Here is a 19,865-nt window from a genome sequence, read left to right on the forward strand (position 1 = left end):
ATTGTACTTAATGTGTGCATATTTTTTCGAATTTAAATTCCAACACAAAATAAAGGTCTTTGAACAATTCACGAAAGAGAATTTTAGTTAAAAAGTTCAAAATAGTAGAAGGGGTACATAGACGGGCAGAGACGGGTTTGTGTCATTGCTAAAGTGGCACAGTGCAAAGTCACCATACATATTTTATGCCAACTGGTTTGTGTCAACACTATAGTGGTAAATCGGCGATCTGGCTTACAGTGCCGTCCAAAATGCCGCTCATATGCAATATACACTTTCGATCTGGCTTACAGTTCCATCCGAAATAAATGTACAGCTCACAATGAATACACAATTTAACAGTTTTATTGTTAACGCAAAGAACTGCGTTATAAATTCAACTAATCTAAGATAAATTCACACTTTACATAAGTAAAATATTAAAATTAGTAAAATAATGTCCGTGGTTAGCCACAGATGGATGCTTACAAACTAGAAATCACTCATTCGACTAAGTTTAGGCAAACTAGGAAAGCTTTGTACATGGAGGTTACGCTTACACCAGGAATCTGTTTTTGCATATTGAAGGTATCTATTTCGGACTGCATTCATCGTCTAGACGTATGGCCAAGTTGACATGACCCTCGCCGTTGGTCGGCTCAATGCACTTCACTGTGGTGAAGATCACTGGATCGTCGCACTTGAAAACATCATCGGTAACGGCGGGATTATCAATGCCCCTGGCCGTAAGCTTCCGTACGCTGCGCCGTTGCACTGCATCAATGATAACCGATATCAGCCAGCCAAGAAAGACCGTTAACAAACAGCCAACCATGCTGAACCACATGTAACTCAGACGAAATATGGACCAGGAGCTAGAGAAGGCCGAATATTCATTATCATAAAATAGTTAATAAGTTATCTGGAGCTATCGAAACTTACGTAAACCCCTCCTCCGCCGGTACCAATAAGCTTTCGCTTAGCAAATCGTCAATGATGCCCGTCACATTCACATGGCAATCGCAACGCTCCACGGAGGTGGGCAAAGCTGGTGTCTCCACGTTGCCCAGCTGTGCCACGACGCCCACAAAGATGACCAGTGCCAATGAGAGGAGCCCACCATAGAAGGCGCCCTTCGTATTCGCCTGCTTGCACGCAATGCCCAACACAAATAGACCCAAAGTAACGCCTCCAATGAGTCCATTCAGCGTCAGTGTGGCCTGCAGCACACCGCCCAAATGTTCCACAATGAAGACCAAACCAAAGGAGCCGATGCCATAGATCAAAGACATCCACTTGGCATAGGTAGCGCCTTTCTCGGGCGAAATTTTAATGTTCATGCCATTGATCAGCAAATCCTCGCAGGTGACAGCAGAAAGTGAGTTCAATGCGGATGCAACAGTTCTGTAAAGAGTATTGTAAGTTTTGAATAGTGTTGCAAATCAAGTTATACTGATTGCGTCTAGCTAGACAGCTGATCTTCAACTTAATCAATTTTAGACCTACCCCAAGCTAGCAGCAAAGATGCCCGCCACAAAGATGCCCGCAATCGTATAGACATGATCATATGTATTTATCACATAGTAAGGCAAGAGCTGATCGGAGGCTGTGATGCGTCCGACACTCAATGGATCACAATCTGCATAGTGACTGAAGACCATGAGACCCGTATAAAAGTTGAGCAAGAAGACGACAACCAGTCCAATGATGGCAAAGCCCAAAGCTATCTTGGCCAGCTTCAAGGACTTGAGAGACATGCACTTCTGCACAGATGCCTGATTGGTGCAAAACAGCGAAGTCCAATAGAAAAATCCGCCAATGACCACGGACCAGACGGTGTGACGAGTTGTGGGACTGGGATCGAAGCTGCAAGGAAGATGCCCAGATTAAAGACGCAGCTTGATGTTAGTTGTAGATAGTCGCTTACTTGAAGAACTCCAAGCGGCTGCGTTCAGCTGCTATCTGAAAAACTTGCACAGGATTACCGCTATAGAAGGAGCCCAGGAAAACGATCAACACTAAAGAGACGGCCAGAACAGCAGCCTAGGGAATATTACATAATATAGATACATGCCAAAAATAATTTGAATGCCTAAGACTCACTTGAAAGGAATCAGCTATGACACACGCTTTGATGCCGCCCATCGACGAGTAAAACACGCAGACCACATAGATAAGCACCACTGCTATTTTCGTATCCAAGCCCGTTGCCTTGGACAAAGCTATAGCTGGAGCCAGGACAGCCACAGCCGTATAGAAGCACATCTGCAGCGAAAGAAGTGGAATGAGCCAAATCCAAATCACAGCTGAGTCAACTTACCTGTATAACATAGAGCACTGCGCCCAGGATGCGTATCTCCTTGCCAAAGCGTATGCCCAGGTACTCGTAGCAGCTGGTTAGTTCCATTTTGAAGTAAATTGGATAGAATACCTTGACAGCCACGGGTATGACCAGCAGCATGGGGATCACAATCAGCACGAACTGTGTGCCCTGGAAGTACATCTCGGATGGATTGCCCAGCAGCTCAATGGCTGTGATGAAGCTCGTAGTTAGACTAAGCGTCACAGGCAGCAAGCTCATGCCTGAGCCAAGCAGAAAGTCATCAGAGGAGCTGCCGCCCGTCTGGAAGAAGCCATAGAAGATACCGATGCCCAGTGAGACGACGAGCATAGACAGCAGAATGATATAGTCAATGCCTGAGAAGGTTGCCTTGTGACTGGGCTCGCTGCACTCCTCCAAGTCAAGGGTAGCCTCCAACTGCTGTGTCTTGAAAGCTGACAGCAGCAGTGTGGCTGCATCATTAAACTGCAAATGCTCCTCAGAGCTAGCCGACGATTCGCCACGCACAATCAAATACTTCTGCTCAGGTGTGATGGGCAGCTGCTGCCGTTGCGGGTCCTGCTTTAGTGTGTGGGCGTTAATAGAATGCGCCAAGGCGCAGAGTGTTAGCAATTTCAAAATGGTGCCAAACATGTTGCCAATGTGTTTCCTCAGAGATGTTTAACTAAGTTACACAACCACAAGCTGCAAAGAAATACATAAACATAAACCAAGTTTAGTTATAAATTAAGCCAAATAATTAAGCTTAAATATAGCTAAGATACATATGATATCCATATATATATATATATATATATATATATATATATATTTGTATTATACTATAAATTCTTGATAAGTTCAAGGTTTTACAGTGGCGGCAATTACAAAGCTCCGTTGCTGTAGGCGTCGTTAATCAATTAAGTATCTGCCTGTATCTGTATCTGTAGCTGGAAATGTATCTGTGAGATACACACAATTCATATATCCAATGAGACGCAGTTCAAATATGAATTTGTCATTTCCTTACATAAACAATTTTATTAAGTCGCCTCCATAAAATGTTCACTGTATTAATATTCATATTTTTTATGGGCCCGAAACGAAACGTTCTTCGAGGACATGGTATTTACTTGAATATTCTTCGAATTTTGTTTACAATATTTTATGAGTGTGGAAATTGATTTGATATTGAGATAATAGTTAATATTAATTGGGGTAACATTAAAATAAATACATTTCATTTCGGAATATAAAAGTATTTCATTTTATGCTTAAATTCATTGTTGACTAAAATTTTATTTTGCAAATGAAATAAAAATTAAAATCATAAAAATTTGGTTATTTCTATTATTATCATCTTATTTCTAATACATTTTTTTTTAATAAAATCATTAATTTTCTTATTTAATAATTAGTTTTATTTTATATACACTATATCTTATTCTTATATTATATTTAATTAAATTCCGACTTAAAATTGATTCATGAATGTAACAGAATATCTGAAAAGCAACTCCTGGCCCATAGGAACATGTGAGCAATATGCGCGCAAATCAATGAGTTTAAAGCAAACCTAACTGGTTCGTGTTGGAAATGCCGGCTCGTGCCAGTTTTGGCTAGAAACTGTGACTGAGGCCAAGAAGCAGGCGCAAGCAAGTGACGCTGTCCAAGAGGCAAAGAAAAATGCCTATCGAGCAGACAGGCCTGACAGTCCAGACGATCACAGATTCTTAAAGGGCGCAGCAGCTCTCTCTTTATCTTTATTTTATTTCCTACTCTCTCTCTAGTTGTCACTTCCTCTTTCTTTTTTCCACTTTCCTCTCTCGATCCACCCTCCCTATCGTTCTTTTTCCCTCTCTCTCTCTCTCTTTCTATCTCTGTCTATTAATCAATCTCTTTCATCTCTGCATCACCGCCGCCTGCTGCTGGCGATCTGTCTGAAATGAAGCTCAATTAATATGCGCGTATCTTTGGACAACATTTCGCTCTGCGGCTATCACGATGTCCGTCCATGATTAAGAACAATAATAACAAATATAATTTCACAATAATAGTAGTGAAAAGAAATGCTAGCTGCCGACAAGCTGTACGCAATTCCATTTGACATATTTGAAATTTGCTGCTGTTGCTGTTGTGTGCATACAAAACTTTATTGTTGATAATTTACGAGTATTGCGAAAGCAAACTCTGTTGATATCGTCCGACGGAATGAGTTACTCTCCGAACACAGATGTCTAATAAGTATATATATAAATTTGTAACTGTAAATATTTGCATTAAAAATAGTTCATTTTTTACGCTTGGTATGGTAATAATTGGTATATTGATTCTCAGCTCTGTTTAACATACAGATTGCACTCAATTTTTCTCTGGGCTTCATTATAGTTTAGGGAAATTCATTAAGGGCTTTACACAGTAACAGTAAAGCATGGCATTCCAGCCAGCAAATAGCTTTTGTAATATATATTTAAATATATATTTATATATAATATAGTGAAGTGAAATGAAAAGAGTATATTTATGGGGCAGTTTTTGCTCAGCTATCCGTAGCAGCATTTTGTTGTAATTCAAAATAAATACCCATTTTGGCTAGTTGCTAAGATTAACTGGATCCACCCAGTGAATGTGTGGCAAATCAACAATTACTATATTTTGCACAATATAAACTCTTTTATTTATGACCTCAACGAAAGTTGAGAATTTCAATTACAAATAAGTACTTTCAGACATATCCGTTAGGTACACGTATAACATATATGTACAAGCAGCTGTCTCTCACATGAATCAATAAGATGATCAACAAAAAAAAAATACATATATATATATATATGTGTATTTTATGGGGGACACAAATTAAGAAAAATTTATTAAACAGTTCATAAAGCTGCCACCGCTGATTTATTTATTGATTTATACTTTGCAATTTGTTACTTTGAACAAGTATTATTTAACAAATATTGTTTGTTTATACTAAATACCTTTTTTTAATAATATTGTGTAACTGTTTATATTTTACTCAACATTTTTATTTTTTAATATAATTATATACTTTTTTATGATTTTATCAAAAGTCGATCAAGTCAGCAAGTCTATTGTGCAGTTTGCTCTATTGTTTATTAATTAGCTTTGCATGTGCAGTTAATATAATTTAATTAATTTATTTATTAAATGCAAAATAATAAATACGAAAATAAAATTATATTTGAGCAGCTGCATTTGCTTTTGGTTTTACTTACATTATAAAAAACTCTTTAATCCTTAGGCCTAAAGTCCTTTGATGTCGCTGAAGTCGTTCCGTTGTATACACAAAACTAAGTTAAAAATGTTCTAAATTGTATTTGCAAAATAAAGCCGCGATTGTTTTTATATTTCATTAATATTATATTCACAATTTGAAAACTTTTTTTTTTAATAAAAAAAGAACTGCACAGCACTGGGAGCACAGGATTTGTTAGGCACTGCAAATTTAGTTAGTTTTTTGTTGTTTTTTATTTATTTGTTTTATTTAAACATAATACTTTTTGTCTATTGAAATATACAAAATAAGATATTGTGTTCTCGTATTTATCGGAGCTCGAGCGTATTGAAAGTTTTCAAATGAATGACTTTGTCTGCGTATTGTCAGGGGCTTTTATATGGCCAGCACACGATCGATGCGACGCCGATTCGCTCAGTGTCTTAGGCAAGACCCCAAATGGAGAGTATACCAAAAGCCCTATACAGAGAGGGAGAGAGAGTCTGGCCAACAAATAGCAAACAGATCGAAGATAAGGAAAGACAGAAAGAGAGAGAGAGAGAGCAGAACGCAGCGCACTCAACGTAGACCTGGCTGAAGCCTTAATTGATATCTTGAAGAAATTCATAATAAATAAATGCATTTTGTAATTTTTATATTTCCCATTTAATAATAAACTGCGATTGGGCTATATACCAAACTGCGCTAAAAAGAAACGTTTTTTTTTTGTCTATTTACAGTTGCAATGTTAGAAATTTCTTAATAATATAATACGATATGGTTACAATTTCGTTTATATTTTAGAAATAGTTGTAAAGCCTGATATTACATGAATATATAGAAAGCTTTTAAAATAAAAGTGAAATTCAATCTATATCTTTTTATTAATAATTATTATATGTCTTGGGTGCCCCATTAAAATGTATATAAATTATTGAATAGAAATACAAGACGAGTCGATCGAGTTCTAGCTGTGTCTGTATGTCTATCAGTCTGTCCCTTTATTCGTTTCTCTGTCTATCCACCGAAACATATATCCATACATATTATAAAACTCGAATTATTTGAACATATATCTCCACATCGACATTATCCACATTAAAAGAGTTGTTAATTTGATATTTTACATTTTTAATGACTACTCTCATTCTCCCTATCCACAACAGCAACTCATTACATGGCTTAGGGTATGCGCTAAACGTGCCCTCTCAACTTGACTACTCTCATTTGTTTGGTTAATAATTGCGTGTTGAACAAACAGTGTGTAAACAATTCTAATATAGTCATGCAAAAGGGATTTTCGGAAAATACTGGCGACAACTTCTTTAAAGCGGAATCCCCAGCATCAATTGAACACGCACCCAAAGGCTAATCAGAGGCGCCGCTTGCTCCTACTACGCCTGCTCATTATAGTGTAAAACTGATATTACATGAAGATATTGAAATGCAAAACAACTTAGCACAACTCAATTATAAGGCTATGAGCTGCATCCACGCCTCCATGAATAGGGTGGTTCCACAACTAACGCCCTTTTGTGGATGCAAATAACTGAAAGAGGGAAAAAATTGCAGCAATTAATATTTGAGCATTTGTCTATACGATTTTTATCTCAATTGGTGCGGGGGGAGATCTTACGTCTCTTGGTTATGCATAGACATATGTATATATTTGGTGTCTCATGCTTGGATAACGATAACGAGTTCGATCTGGTACCGATTTACAACGAGCAACCGGCAACAATGGGCTTGTGTTCTTGTTAATAGAAAATTATTTGTTTACAATTATTTTGATGTGTTCTTTGCTATTCTTGCAAAATGTTGCTAAAGTGTTTAATGTTAATTGAAATGTATTAGAAATTTGAATTGAAAGCATTTGTCACTTAAAGACAAAAAGAAAGAGACTGACACGTCGACAGAGCAATAAATTTTTATTTAAATTTAGTAATTGTCACAAGGGTCTAACTTTTGCACATGTATGGCCCATGTGCAATAATTTTAGCAATAATTAAAAGAGCGACGCATAATTGACAAAAATAGGATTATCTAGTTGGGATTTATGTGGCACAGAGATGTGGAAACTACATCTTTGTTGAGTGTTTCTTCCCATTAGAGATCGATGGATTATTATAAAAATATTTATTTAATGATATAAGATATATAAGCCAAAATTGAAGAATTTTTAGTTGGCCTTTGGTCTTTGGCTTGGCTGTCTGTACGCCCCTGAATTGGAAGAAAACAAATAGAAAAGAAAGCGTAAAAGTCAATTGTTAATTGTTTCTATTAATGAAAGTGGGCGTTCAAATTGCTAAAATTGACGGCGTCTTACATAAATAGCATTAATTATTGAATGTGTCTCAATTGGAGGCAGACTTGATCTAAACTTAAATGACTCATTGCACATAGATCATCAGGTAACTAATACTAAGTCACATTTACTTTTTGTATTCAAAGTTAACAGAGCGCGCCATTGTGGCAGCTGTAAGCATAAATGTAAAACTCAAAATGGTGCTGTTAACTGCATAACTATGGTCTCCCGACAAACGATAGTATCGTCAAACATTTCACAGCTCTGAAAGAAAACAAAACTTGAAAATTTTGCTGAAAATATAGAAAAATTAGTAAAAACAAACATATTTTATAACAAACTGCGTTAATAATGAGTGCGCCAGCCGCCCCTACGGGTATACAGTGCACCGCAGGCGCGGTGCCTATTAGAAATGAAAAGGGTAAGCTAGGCGGGAATCCGCATTGAAGAAACTAAATAAATCTTTATGCCTTGTTCCAGGCGAGATTTCTATGCAAAAGGTAAAGGTACAGCGTTATATATCTGGCAAACGACCTGATTATGCACGCGCAGACTCCAGCTCAGACGAGAGTGACGATGATGATTTCGTGGACAATCGGAAGCGTTTGGAGCGACACAAAGCGGAGCGCCACAAACTTGAGCTGTCACGTCGTGAAAGCGGGGATGAGAAGACAGCGGAGCAAGAGGATGAGGCAGAGGTAGATGATCCACGTCTACGGCGTTTGCGCGCACGTCCAGTTGACACGGAAGACTTGGAGCGCGAACGCCGAGAACGTCACAGGCACATTCATGAGCCCGAAATGGTGGAAAGCGCTAGCGAAGATGAAGAACAAGTTCCTGACGAAAACAGTGAACAGCAGCGAAGAATTGAACGTGCCACCAATAAGATTACTCTTGCATCTGAATCGGACACGGACTCCGAGCTAAGTGACACAGAATTGGAGAAGCGTCGTTCAAAGTTGCGATCGCGTATGTTGCAGCAGCAGCGAGAAGAAGAGGTGCTGCAAAAAGAAGATGAGAAGCAGTCGGAATCATCCGAGTCTGAGAGCTCCGAATATGAAGAAGAAACGGAGAGCGAAGAAGAGAACGAGCCTCGACTAAAGCCGCTCTTCGTGCGCAAGCGAGATCGAGCGACCATACAGGAGAAGGAACGCGAGGCTCAAAAACAGAAACAATTGGAAGCCGAGGCCAAACGTGCTGCAAAAGAGAGAAGACGCGCCACATTGCGCATGGTGGAAGAGAGTGTAAAGAAGGACTTGGAAAAAATAAAGCCAGAGACGAACGAAGCATGCATAGACGATGTTTGCACTGCCGATGAAAACGATGAGGTGGAGTACGAGGCATGGAAATTGCGCGAACTGAAACGTATGAAGCGAGATAGGGAAGAGCGCGATAAGTAAGTGACTTAATTAATTCTAATATAAATTAAGAAAATATAATTATTCACTATAATTATTTGAATATCAATTTTCAGCGCTGAACATGAAAAACTGGAAATCGAGCGCATGCGAAATCTCACGGAAGAGGAGAGACGCCAGGAGCTTCGGTCGAATCCCAAGCTTGTGACCAACAAGGCAACCAAAGGCAAATATAAATTCCTGCAGAAATACTATCATCGCGGCGCATTCTATCTAGACGAAGAAAACGACGTGCTGAAGCGAGACTTCGCACAGGCCACGCTCGAGGATCACTTTGATAAGACTATTTTGCCGAAGGTGATGCAAGTGAAGAACTTTGGGCGCTGTGGTCGCACCAAGTACACGCATTTAGTTGATCAGGATACCACGAAATTCGATTCACCATGGTATGCTGAAACCTCCAACAACATGAAGTTTCATAACGAACGCGCCGGCGGCATGAGACAGCAATTCGACAAGCCAACAGGCTCAAAACGAAAGAAGTTGGAATAGTAAAAATGACAATTGTAAAAAAGTTCAAAAGTAAATACAAATTAGAATATAATCTCCAAATATAAATAACTGGCACAATTTTTAGAAAAAAATAATTCGATAAATACATAATACATAGACCATACAAAATATATAACTAGGTGATTAAATGCTGGCCAGTTACAATGTAAATCCAACAGTTTTTTTTTTGCACTTCATCTGAGTGCTTTTACACTTATATCTATCTATTTGCTTATCTCTAGAAAATTTAGCTTGTGCTCATTCAACAATTCTACTTTATGCTGTACCAAAGCTTGCATAACACCTTCAGTTTTAATGTATTGTACATTCTTGTAGTTTCTGAGCAGCTGCCAAACGTGCTTATCTTGCTTACTAGCAATCACATATAGTTTGTTCTTACTTGCGATTGAAGGCACCTTAGTATGCACGGTTCCACCGGCGCATTCAATAATGGCTGCAATAAAAAAACAGGTCTTTTAAATCAATTGCGACCATTGAGCTAGAATCAATTACCTTTCATATCCTTCGCACTCGGCTGGATGCCCTCACCGATCATAAAATCTAATCCTTTCAATAAACTGGGGGTTTCAAATACTGATAACGGCTGAAACTTAAACATCTGCTCGAATTTGTCGTCCTTGAATATATGCTCCGATTCAACACTAATGGAACAAGTTTGCTTCATAGCATATAACCATTGACTGGACAATATGGGTTTATTTCCAGCAACTCCAATCAAGAACTTGTAGGTGCGTTCGCCTCTATCCATGATGACCAAATCGCATTCCACTGGATCATTGGTGACTTCTATAGCATCTATAAAAAGTAAGATATATTATTAATTGAAATTTAACTAAAAATCTTTAAGATGAAATACTTTTTAAAGCCGCCATAACTGAAGTCAGCGCAGCTTGATTGCACATGGATAATGCTAAACGAATTTTTCGAGATCTTTTTATTTTCTTGATGTAGTCGTTTATTTCTGAAAATCAACATATATTAGAATTTCTCTATGACCTAAAATCTTAAATACTTACCTGTAACTGGATTTCGACTAGATACCTTGTTTCTACGAGCATCTTAAAAGAAATGCTAATGATTTATATCAAATATATTGTTAGAACTACTGTACTTACTCATTGTTTGAGCATTAGAGCTAGTTGTTGGGCCATCTTTCATTTGGCCTTCAACAGCTTCCAGTAATACTCTGTTATTGCGCAAAGCTCTGATAGATGGCTCACTACTAACCTCTTTTTTGTCATCAGTTTTAGATTTTGGCTTGGGAGCTATAGATAAGAAATGTAAAATTTAATCTTCGAAGCAAACCTCATAAACTCACAATCAGCTTCGTTGGTTGAGTGGGCATTTCCTGCTTTGTTTTTTTTGGCAGGTGCCTTAACTGGATGCCGTAATTCTTTTCTTGGTATCAGTGTTTCGTCCTCTTTGCTAGCATCTTTTTTATTTTTCACAACATCTTTACCAGTTTCTTCAATAATGTCAATTAACTGAGATCGCCTTCTTGTTCTGCTGCTAATTGGTTGTATATCGTGGATAACGTCTGGTTGATCATTACTTGAGTCATTTTTCTGCTTAGATTTTCTAGTTTTACTCTCTTTGCTACAACTTGCAGCTTCATTGGCAAGTTCAATTTGTTTTTTGGCAGTTTTTGCTACCACTTTAACTTCACTGCTAATATTCTCACTTTCTTGTGTTGTATTTTTGCTGCCACGTGCTCTGCCCCGGAGTCGGCCTTCAATGGAATCCTTTTGATTAGATGCTTTAATCTTTTGTGCTTTTGCGTCTGAAGCACTTTCACTAATTAGCTCTGATGTTTTTCCTCGTGTCTTTTTTAGAGCTGCAAAAGAATCAGAATTAAAAATGAATATACAAATATATTTTTTTACTTACGCGGATCCGCGTTAGCTGTTAATGATCGCTTCAATCGCGTTCTGTTTTCTATCGGAGGAACTTCAACGTTGTTCTCCTCTATTTCAGATGCTACAGCTGATTTTGAGATTTGTCTTGTGCGTCCTCTTTTGCATGCTGGATAAGAATTATTTCAATGAAACAGCTGTATTATATATTATAATAACGTACGTAAGGCTGCTGGTGATTCTGAACGAGAGGAACGTTTACGGCCGGTATTGTTTTCTAACTGTTGCTGGTCCTTCTGAACGTTTCCCGATGTTTTGGGTTGCTGAATCTACGTAAAAGATTTAATTTGATAAAGGAAATCAACTTGAAGAAGGTTTCAGTAGATTAATGAACTGGGTGCGTCTTTTTTTTATGTTTAAGTACCTTGTTAATACAATTTTCGACTGTGTTATTAAATTGCTCAATAAAATATTGCTCGTCTTCGTCGGATGAAGAAAGCGCAATCAGTTGACTAAGCTCTTTATCAAGTTCATCTCCCATTTTAACTGAACTAGGAACTTTCAAATACTCAGCATCGTTTTCATTAGCTAAAAGGAACACGTTAAGGTTAAGGTTATCAATCCACTTAAACATATGTCCTTTTACCTGAAGTTTTATCACTATTCGTCGCGGGAGATATAAATAATTGAGTCTCCAACATATCTTCTGTATTATCACCTATTTTGGCAGTGATCTTTAATATTGTGTCGACCGTTTGGTTTAGTGCTGCTTCAGACGTTCGAGACGGTTTAATGAATGCCTGTGTTTCAATAAAGTCTTCTAAATTTCCCTGAGCAATATTTGATAAAATATCTGATGTCGTTTCCTTTGTAGGAAATGCTTGCGTTTCAATAAAATCTTCATTATGGTTATGAATTTGGGCAGTAATGCTCAATCTTGTGACCGTAAACTCCTTGGATTGCGACACAGGTGCTCGTGGTCTTACGAAAGCCTGTGTGGCAATGAAGTCTTCCAAATTATCATCAGATGTACTCGATTTGCGCTCTTGCGTTAAGTTTGCTGCAGGCACTGCATGCGTTGCTATACAATGGGAGTTATCCAGCAACTCCGCTGGCATGGAATCTGGCGTCTCAATGCTGTCAACTGCTGATTGCTTCGGTTTGTCAACAACTTTAATCGATGGACTAGAGAGCACGGTTGAAGGCAGATTTAAGTCAGGTGTGCAAGAGCCGAGACGTTCATTTCGTTCGGTATTAAGCACGTCAAATATATCTGGAGTGCAAACATCCTCAATAAGGTCTTCAGAACTTTTACCTGGTAGAGATAAATCTGGAGTTAGGCAGATATCGCCACGCGACAACGAATCATCAGCCTTGGTGCTATTCAATGCAGTGCATTTTGAATTAGATGCGGACCAATTCAAGGCACTCATATCCGAATCAGCTCCCGTGTTATCTAAAAGGATCGTTTAATCAATAATACACAGTTAAATAAAATTTGTATTACCTTTTGACTGCCTGGCAGGTGGTAGCACATACATCGGTCCATCCCCAAGCACAAGCGATGAATCAAAATCGTCAATAGCATCTTCATTAATTTCATTGAATTCTTGAGTGCAAATGCGTATTTGAGTACCGAACTCTGAACAATCATCTTCACTGATAATATCCAGTTCATGATTCATTAGAACTGGATTATTACCAGCATTGAGCAGAACATCTTGAGTTTCAGGTATTAGAATATCATCGCCCAATGATATCTTTGATTGTTTGCTAACCCTTGCAGATCGATCAAAGCAAATAGCCTGAGCTTCAGGAATGATGAAACTATCTGTAATTCCTGTATTGTTAACTGATTGAGGTTCCGATTCGGGAATGTTGAAGCTATCGCCAGTTATATTTGTTGACTTATCTCTTCTAGTGTCCTCATCAAATCCGCTGGTATCGTTTGACTAATCAGAAAAGATAAACTAATATTATTTTGGGCCTCATTGTATAGGATTTTTTACCTCTTCGTTATCCAAACGTTTGGCATCGTTAAAGCGCAATTTGGCAGTCACATTGCCAAAACGCAAATCAATGTGTCCATTGATAGCATCTGCTTCGCTTATGCTCTTGATTTCCAGTCCCGTTTTAAGGTTGTTCACAAAAACGTCGCCATTCACAGCTGCTAAGCGCACAATTCCGCCGGCTAGCAAAGCAATTGTAGCATGTGCAAGCTCTACGGACTTCAAATAGATGAACCTTGTAGTGCCAATTGCAAAGAAATCAATCAAAGGAACTTACCTCATCCTCAATAGAAAATTCAAGACCCAGCCGGCGTCCCACACGATATATTATGTTTGGTTCAAGCTTAACCGCTTTATTGTTGACGATATCTACGATTATGGTCACCATATTTATAATATACAATGATTAAAATACAAAAAATGGCGCGAAAAACTGTGATAGCTTATAATACACATTTAAATTCACTTAGATGTTCCCTTTTACGAATTGGCATCAACACGTAACAAAGTCGTAGAAAAATGTAAGGGCAAACAAACAAGCGGTCTAACAACAAAAAATTCCGTCAATACAAAAAATATAAATTTACGAAAAACTTATCATCTGCCAGCCCAGCGGCCGAAGCACAAGTGTGACCGCTGCAATGTTATAATCAAAATGTTAAGAAGAAGAGATGCCAGACTGCGCACCGTTCTTTACATTAATATCGCTGTTATACAAATTTTACATTCTCTATATTTTGACAGGGACGTCAGTCTTCGTGACAAAAACAAATAAAATAAAACAGGAAAACGACATTTATTTGTAGTTTTTTTGTAAATAATTTTTCACATGTGTAAATTTGCTTAGTGACAACTAAAAACATGTCCGCGCGAATGCTAAAGAAGATGCAGGGTGGCTCAGATATTCTAGCACCGCCGCCAGATGATGAATTAGACAACGACCACTTAACTGACAATGACGAACTCGACACGGTCAGGGGAAAATCGCATTTAAATCCATTTGATTTGGTAAGTACCCATACGTTTTCAATGTGTTCTGCTAACGTTGAAAATATGGGACTTACAGCTCAACCAACAAAGTCTCTCCGAGAGTGAATTCAAAGAGGATGACAACGAAACGGAGCATCCATCTGCGGCCATACAAGCCAATACCGCTGCGAAGAAAAAGAAGAAGAAACGGAAGAAGAAAGTCAAATCGCATGGTAATCATATCAGTAGTGAGGATAACGAGCGCCAGGACAAATATTTCGAAAAAGTTGATCCGCTTCTTGGTAAAGTCTATGATGCAGTGCCCAAACAGTTAGAAAAGACACCACTACTAACTGTAACAGCACCTTTAGGAGCTGAAGGGGGTGGGAAATTGGCCAGCAAAAAACTATTGATGGTAGAGCTTAAACACTTGAATCAACAAAACGAAATGAGACGTACATTTGGCAGACGCGTTGTCAAAGTTGAGTAAGTTTCTATGTTGTCTAAGAAATATCATTTATTCATACTATATTCCATTAGAAACAAACGTGGTCGCCAAAAGACCACGCTAAAATCTACCTATATGGTAACTGCCAAGGATTCATGGCCGCCATTGACCAAGAACATTATCACTATGAAGCTGCTACCAACACCCGAATCGCCTAGCTCCTCCACTAGTCCGAAAATTCAAAAGAACGATGAAGAAAATGTTCAATGGTTTACCTTCCAGCATAGTCAGTACTATCAGGGCGTGCAGCACATGTTTTTGTCAGCATTAGAACGCATAGATTCGGAATTCTTGATCACGTTAATTAAACGTTGTCCCTTTCACGTCGATTCGCTCGTGCAGCTGAGTGAGGTTTGCAAGATGACAGAGGACTTCGCTTTAGCATCCGAATTGATTGAGCGTGCGCTTCTACTGCTGGAATCCTCTCTGCACATCAACTTCAGCCTGACGTCGGGCAACTCTCGTCTAGATTACCGGAGGCAAGAGAATCGTGCCTTTTTTGTTGTGCTCTTCAAGCACGCTCAGTACTTGGAAGAGCGTGCCTGTTGCCGCACAGCATTTGAGATCTCCAAGCTGGTCTTAAGTCTGCAACCAGATGTTGATCCTTTAGCCATGGTGCTAGTCATCGACTATTACGCCTTACGAAGCAAACAATTTGGTTGGCTTGTGGAATTCTATGAACAATACAACGCATCCCGCAATCTTGCCCAGCTGCCCAACATGGCATACTCGTATGCACTGGCGCTTTACACGCTGCACGGCAGATGTGAACGTGCCAATGAGGCTCTTCAATATGCATTGCTCATGTTTCCCGGTGTTCTGCGTCCGCTGTTAGAAGAGATGTCTGTGCAAACGGATAAACGCGTGCTAGCGTCATCGTATTTCTTTACCGATGTGTCTGGCGAGTGAGTCACCATTTATTCCTATCAATGAGTGCCAGTGCTAATCTAATCACTAAACTTTCTTTTTCTCTGTTATAGCCAATCGCCAGCACTTCACCAGCTTGTTTGCTTGTATGTATGTCGAGCCAAGGTCATTTGGCGGCAAAACGATGTTCTCTTTTGGCTGGAATCGACTGTAAATACTGTCTTGGATCGCATTGACAGCAAGGATCCAATTATCAATGATTACAAAGAAAAGCGTTCAGTTCGCTATGGTGGCACACCACCGCGACCTATCTTACGACATGTCATACTCTCCGATTACAAAGAGAAGGTGCCTCTGGCCGTTTTCGTTTCGAAAGAGAAACAGGCCATCATGACCTACGACCCACTGCCACCCGTTGACAGTGTCAATTGCTACCAGCGGTTAGTTCAAGATTGGATTCCTTAGATATTTCATTACTAATTTCTCGCATTAACAGCAAATCATCTTCAAGCAGCAGCCCCACAACCAACACAAACAATTCTGTGTCCATGTTTTTTCAGTCGCTGTTGCCGTCTTTCAATCTAAACAACATTGCAGCCGCACAGCAGCAACCAGATGCCGTTGCCGGAGCTGGTGCTGTTGCGCCCGACTTGCTGGGACTTCCGCCGCGCCAAGCCAACGCTCAAGGCGAAGCTGAAGGTTAAATTTTGATTTGGTTTTATCTTTTTTATGCCTGTTAATTAGAGTTCAACGATTATTTTATTATATCTGCATATGCTATTTCATTTACTCCCGCAGAAGCTGGGCTCCAGCAATCATTGACCCTGATGATGGACGCCATGCGTGACTTTCTGCAAAACTTCCGTATTGCAGAGCATTTACGCTCACCGGAAACAGCCGTTGCTCAGTCGAGCAGTAGCAATGACGACGAAGAAGAAGGATCTAGCGACTATGTGGATTAGAGCGGTCAATTATTATTATTATAATACATTATATCCTCCACAGACACTTAAAAACAACAATGCACCACACACGTAACCAACCAAAATAATTTGCATTGCTTACTGTACGCAGCATCCCAGAGCGGAGCTCTCGAGCCAGTGTTTTTGGAAAACACTTCATGCAGCTGTCACAAAATTTAAAAGCAAATTTCTAATATGCATGTGTTTTCATTGCATTAATTAAATTCCTTGTCAAAGCTTTAGAACAAATGCATTGAGTATTCTTACTGTTTGGGTCAAGGGAAAAAATATTGCAGTTATCAAGTACATCGCCTTGAGCTTAAAGAATGTTTTATTGATTTAATGAATGCCTTTTTCAGTTACGCTTATCAATATAACAAACAGATTTCTCATCAATATTAGTTTTCATCATTTTTCTCTTTTACATATAAACCTTTTGCAGTTATTGCAATATATAAATATTACTATGACAAGTACAATTTCATATATAATTGTGTTTAGAGCGGGATTCAATGGAGCGCCGTTTGGTGTGTGTATTGTTTGTTTGCATGTTGAGTATGTGTATGTGTGAGTGTGTGTAAGTGTAGGTTATAAAAAGTTACACATATACAATTATATAATCTTGTAGAAGTAATGCACCTTATAAAAAGTTTAACTGGCAGACATTGTTGTTTAAAGATCTTTTAGCTTAAATTCAAAATCAGAATCACACAAAAAATAATCATTTGGCCAAATATGATTTACGCGTATTGCTGATATACAAACATTTAGGACAACTTTAGAGCTTAACACATAGAAAATCATTAACGGCTAAGCAATACTATAGCGTGGAATACGTGATCGCATATAGAATATAGAAAACGAAATCAAAACGAAAATAATAAGTAATTAAACGCAGCATTTCACAGATAGCCGCGAACAGACAACGATAATGATTATGTCATTGTACCAAAGACAGGATTATGACGACAAATGCTGGGTCCGTACTCCTCATAGGCAGCCTTCGTGTGACACACCTGATAAAACTCGGGCTGAAAAGTGAAATATTTATTGAGTTATGATTTCTCATAGCTTTATAATCGAAGCTTACCGTTGAGGCCAGCATACTGCCTCCAAACCAGACGGCATAACGCTGCATATGATGTGTAATCACCGAAACATCGATAGGTTTTGGCTGAAATGATAGTTCGAATTGACATGACTCACTATTGACTCATAATATAAGACATCAGCGAGTATGTACCTTAATGCGTCCCTCTGACAAGTTCTCACTAATTCGCAAACGCGTATCTACCGACCGTTTTATATCTCGTTGCAAGCGTCTACCAAAGTCCTTGAACATAGTCGAGCCGCCGCTCAATACAATATTGTTATAGAGAGGGCGTCGTACATCAATTGGACAGTTCTGTATGACATTGTCAACAATTTCCGAGAGTGGTATGGTAAAATCCGGATTCGAGAATTCAGGATGAAAGAATATCTCCGGCCCGAGGAAACGTTCATACCCGACATCCACGCCGAACGGTTGTTTTGTGACAGTGTTGAGACCCGTATAGTTGCGTATCCACTTGTTAGGCTCCGCATCGTACTTGGCAAACTCTTTGGCTATATCTGGGCATATGTAGCAGTGCTTCTCTTTAATCGCTTTGGCAGTCTCGAGGCTCTGTTCTGGCGGTATGCCCACCTCCCGTTCACGCAATAAGCTCTGAATGAATGACGTAATGTTGCGACCGGCAATCGGTATATGCTTGATGCATGAACCAATCACATAGCCCTCCGCCTGTTGAAAAATTAGGGGGAGAGTAGAAAACAGTGATAAGATATGCTGAGTAAATAATACAATTTGTAATACACATACCACAGGAATAACGTGTGTCACACCGTCACCGCTGTCTACCACAATGCCGGTTAGGGTTCGCTCTTCCGCTGATCGAGATGCCCAACTGGCGGCCAGAGCTAGCACGGCTTGAACCGCAATATAAAGACCAGGAACATTAAACGTCTCAAACATTATTTCCGCAGTATATTCTCGATTCTCTGGAGTATTTAGAGGCGGCTCGGTTAGCAGAAAATAGTGATCTTCTGGCTCGGCACGCAAATACTTAAACACGCATTGTTCCAAGAAACGCTCCATTAGATCCCAATCCTCAACCAGACCATGACGCACAGGATACTACAAAGCACAAGACCACAACACCACACTACGTTTTAGCACTTTTGATAAACCGTTTTTTATCAGCTGTTCTCATATCACGAAGTTATTCACGAGCTGCGATACCGTACCAAATGCGTGCGCATAAACCTTGCATAGTTAATGCTGCTCACTTACTTTAATGGCGTAGCCCGTGGCATCGAACGCCTCGTCGCCAATAAAAAAATCCAGATCCTCGATGCCTTTTGTGACGCGTCTCTTATTGGTGTCGCCAACGCCTGCTGACTCCTTAATGGCGATTGCCGAGGGTATAATAAATTGTGGCTCCTTGTTGCCAGCATATCCCAGTTTGGAGTAGCTGCCAATGTAATTAAAGTATCATTAGTGGTCCATTCAAGTTTATGTACAAATAAGGCACTTTTTACATACAGCACCAGTTACAACTACCGCACACGAAACTTACCCGGTGCCCACATCGATTACGCATGCCGGTAGCCTGCCTGCCATGTTGACTGAGGATTTGGTTGATATTTCTATTTAACGGTTTAAATTACACTGTTAGCTTGAGTTTTACACCACTTTCAAATGGATTGCCTTGCTGATAAACACCAAACTTTATAAATTTTCAACCACACCTCCTCCAACGACGATGTGTCATTTAGAAAAACTTCGCTCTTTGTCACTCACACACACATTCACAACACCTACATGACCAGCGTTGCATTGGCTTGAGACGCGTTTTCCAGCACTATTAAAAATAATCGAAACGACT

At 39.2% G+C, this 19,865-nt stretch overlaps 5 protein-coding genes across 6 annotated transcripts; 2 read left to right on the forward strand and 3 right to left on the reverse strand.

The window, feature by feature from the left end:
• Positions 1-443: 443 nt before the first annotated feature.
• On the reverse strand, positions 444-5,835 carry LOC111601686 (sodium-coupled monocarboxylate transporter 1). Its single transcript, XM_023318392.2, has 7 exons — positions 5,539-5,835; positions 2,300-3,004; positions 2,083-2,244; positions 1,907-2,022; positions 1,486-1,845; positions 922-1,383; positions 444-854 (listed from the first exon to the last, which is right to left on the reverse strand). Exons 2-7 carry the CDS (start codon positions 2,951-2,953, stop codon positions 572-574), a joined length of 2,037 nt encoding a protein of 678 aa, XP_023174160.1. The 5' UTR covers positions 2,954-3,004; positions 5,539-5,835; the 3' UTR covers positions 444-571.
• Positions 5,836-8,074: 2,239 nt separating this feature from the next.
• LOC111601739 (microfibrillar-associated protein 1) lies at positions 8,075-9,823 on the forward strand. Its single transcript, XM_023318463.2, has 3 exons — positions 8,075-8,263; positions 8,323-9,238; positions 9,317-9,823. Exons 1-3 carry the CDS (start codon positions 8,194-8,196, stop codon positions 9,750-9,752), a joined length of 1,422 nt encoding a protein of 473 aa, XP_023174231.1. The 5' UTR covers positions 8,075-8,193; the 3' UTR covers positions 9,753-9,823.
• Positions 9,824-9,848: 25 nt separating this feature from the next.
• Positions 9,849-14,232, reverse strand: LOC111601736. Of its 2 annotated transcripts, XM_023318460.2 has the most exons (13): positions 13,913-14,232; positions 13,636-13,854; positions 13,134-13,578; positions 12,273-13,082; positions 12,051-12,214; positions 11,850-11,955; positions 11,661-11,795; positions 11,092-11,607; positions 10,889-11,038; positions 10,790-10,831; positions 10,630-10,734; positions 10,266-10,568; positions 9,849-10,206 (listed from the first exon to the last, which is right to left on the reverse strand). In XM_023318460.2, exons 1-13 carry the CDS (start codon positions 14,021-14,023, stop codon positions 9,977-9,979), a joined length of 3,336 nt encoding a protein of 1,111 aa, XP_023174228.2. In that variant the 5' UTR covers positions 14,024-14,232; the 3' UTR covers positions 9,849-9,976. The 2 variants fall into 2 exon arrangements, with proteins under 2 accessions (XP_023174228.2, XP_023174229.2); XM_023318461.2 differs by lacking the exons at positions 9,849-10,206; positions 10,266-10,568; positions 10,630-10,734 and having other exon boundaries at positions 10,790-10,844.
• A 139-nt stretch (positions 14,233-14,371) lies between these two features.
• Positions 14,372-17,093, forward strand: LOC111601738 (transcription factor 25). Its single transcript, XM_023318462.2, has 6 exons — positions 14,372-14,643; positions 14,702-15,090; positions 15,145-16,017; positions 16,093-16,419; positions 16,476-16,678; positions 16,778-17,093. Exons 1-6 carry the CDS (start codon positions 14,497-14,499, stop codon positions 16,939-16,941), a joined length of 2,103 nt encoding a protein of 700 aa, XP_023174230.1. The 5' UTR covers positions 14,372-14,496; the 3' UTR covers positions 16,942-17,093.
• A 163-nt stretch (positions 17,094-17,256) lies between these two features.
• On the reverse strand, positions 17,257-19,785 carry LOC111601733 (actin-related protein 3). Its single transcript, XM_023318457.2, has 6 exons — positions 19,557-19,785; positions 19,271-19,451; positions 18,800-19,114; positions 18,185-18,721; positions 18,032-18,115; positions 17,257-17,972 (listed from the first exon to the last, which is right to left on the reverse strand). The coding sequence occupies exons 1-6, from the start codon at positions 19,598-19,600 to the stop codon at positions 17,877-17,879; spliced, it is 1,257 nt and encodes a 418-aa protein (XP_023174225.2). The 5' UTR covers positions 19,601-19,785; the 3' UTR covers positions 17,257-17,876.
• Between the last annotated feature and the right edge of the window lie 80 nt (positions 19,786-19,865).

This window comes from Drosophila hydei, unplaced genomic scaffold, assembly GCF_003285905.1.
Source record: "Drosophila hydei strain 15085-1641.00,03,60 unplaced genomic scaffold, DhydRS2 tig00000001-arrow-pilon, whole genome shotgun sequence".
Classification (NCBI taxonomy): Eukaryota; Metazoa; Arthropoda; class Insecta; order Diptera; family Drosophilidae; genus Drosophila; species Drosophila hydei.

What these genes read in the sequence shown, in the direction of transcription:
- LOC111601738 (XM_023318462.2), top strand. Translation starts at nt 14,497, where the DNA reads ATGTCCGCGCGAATGCTAAAGAAGATGCAGGGTGGCTCAGATATTCTA. An exon ending in ATTTAAATCCATTTGATTTG is followed by an intron (nt 14,644 to 14,701) that starts GTAAGTACCCAT and finishes TGGGACTTACAG; the next exon opens with CTCAACCAACAAAGTCTCTC. An exon ending in CGCTCAAGGCGAAGCTGAAG is followed by an intron (nt 16,679 to 16,777) that starts GTTAAATTTTGA and finishes TTACTCCCGCAG; the next exon opens with AAGCTGGGCTCCAGCAATCA.
- LOC111601733 (XM_023318457.2), bottom strand. Translation starts at nt 19,600, where the DNA reads ATGGCAGGCAGGCTACCGGCATGCGTAATCGATGTGGGCACCGG. An exon ending in TGACACACGTTATTCCTGTG is followed by an intron (nt 18,722 to 18,799) that starts GTATGTGTATTA and finishes ATTTTTCAACAG; the next exon opens with GCGGAGGGCTATGTGATTGG. An exon ending in GCAGTATGCTGGCCTCAACG is followed by an intron (nt 17,973 to 18,031) that starts GTAAGCTTCGAT and finishes TTCACTTTTCAG; the next exon opens with CCCGAGTTTTATCAGGTGTG.
- LOC111601686 (XM_023318392.2), bottom strand. Translation starts at nt 2,953, where the DNA reads ATGTTTGGCACCATTTTGAAATTGCTAACACTCTGCGCCTTGGCGCAT. An exon ending in TCATAGCTGATTCCTTTCAA is followed by an intron (nt 2,023 to 2,082) that starts GTGAGTCTTAGG and finishes AATATTCCCTAG; the next exon opens with GCTGCTGTTCTGGCCGTCTC. An exon ending in AGCCGCTTGGAGTTCTTCAA is followed by an intron (nt 1,846 to 1,906) that starts GTAAGCGACTAT and finishes TCTTCCTTGCAG; the next exon opens with CTTCGATCCCAGTCCCACAA.
- LOC111601736 (XM_023318460.2), bottom strand. Translation starts at nt 14,023, where the DNA reads ATGGTGACCATAATCGTAGATATCGTCAACAATAAAGCGGTTAAGCTT. An exon ending in AGAATCACCAGCAGCCTTAC is followed by an intron (nt 11,796 to 11,849) that starts GTACGTTATTAT and finishes ATTCTTATCCAG; the next exon opens with CATGCAAAAGAGGACGCACA. An exon ending in AACAGCTAACGCGGATCCGC is followed by an intron (nt 11,608 to 11,660) that starts GTAAGTAAAAAA and finishes ATTCTTTTGCAG; the next exon opens with CTCTAAAAAAGACACGAGGA.
- LOC111601739 (XM_023318463.2), top strand. Translation starts at nt 8,194, where the DNA reads ATGAGTGCGCCAGCCGCCCCTACGGGTATACAGTGCACCGCAGGCGCG. An exon ending in GCCTATTAGAAATGAAAAGG is followed by an intron (nt 8,264 to 8,322) that starts GTAAGCTAGGCG and finishes GCCTTGTTCCAG; the next exon opens with GCGAGATTTCTATGCAAAAG. An exon ending in GATAGGGAAGAGCGCGATAA is followed by an intron (nt 9,239 to 9,316) that starts GTAAGTGACTTA and finishes ATCAATTTTCAG; the next exon opens with CGCTGAACATGAAAAACTGG.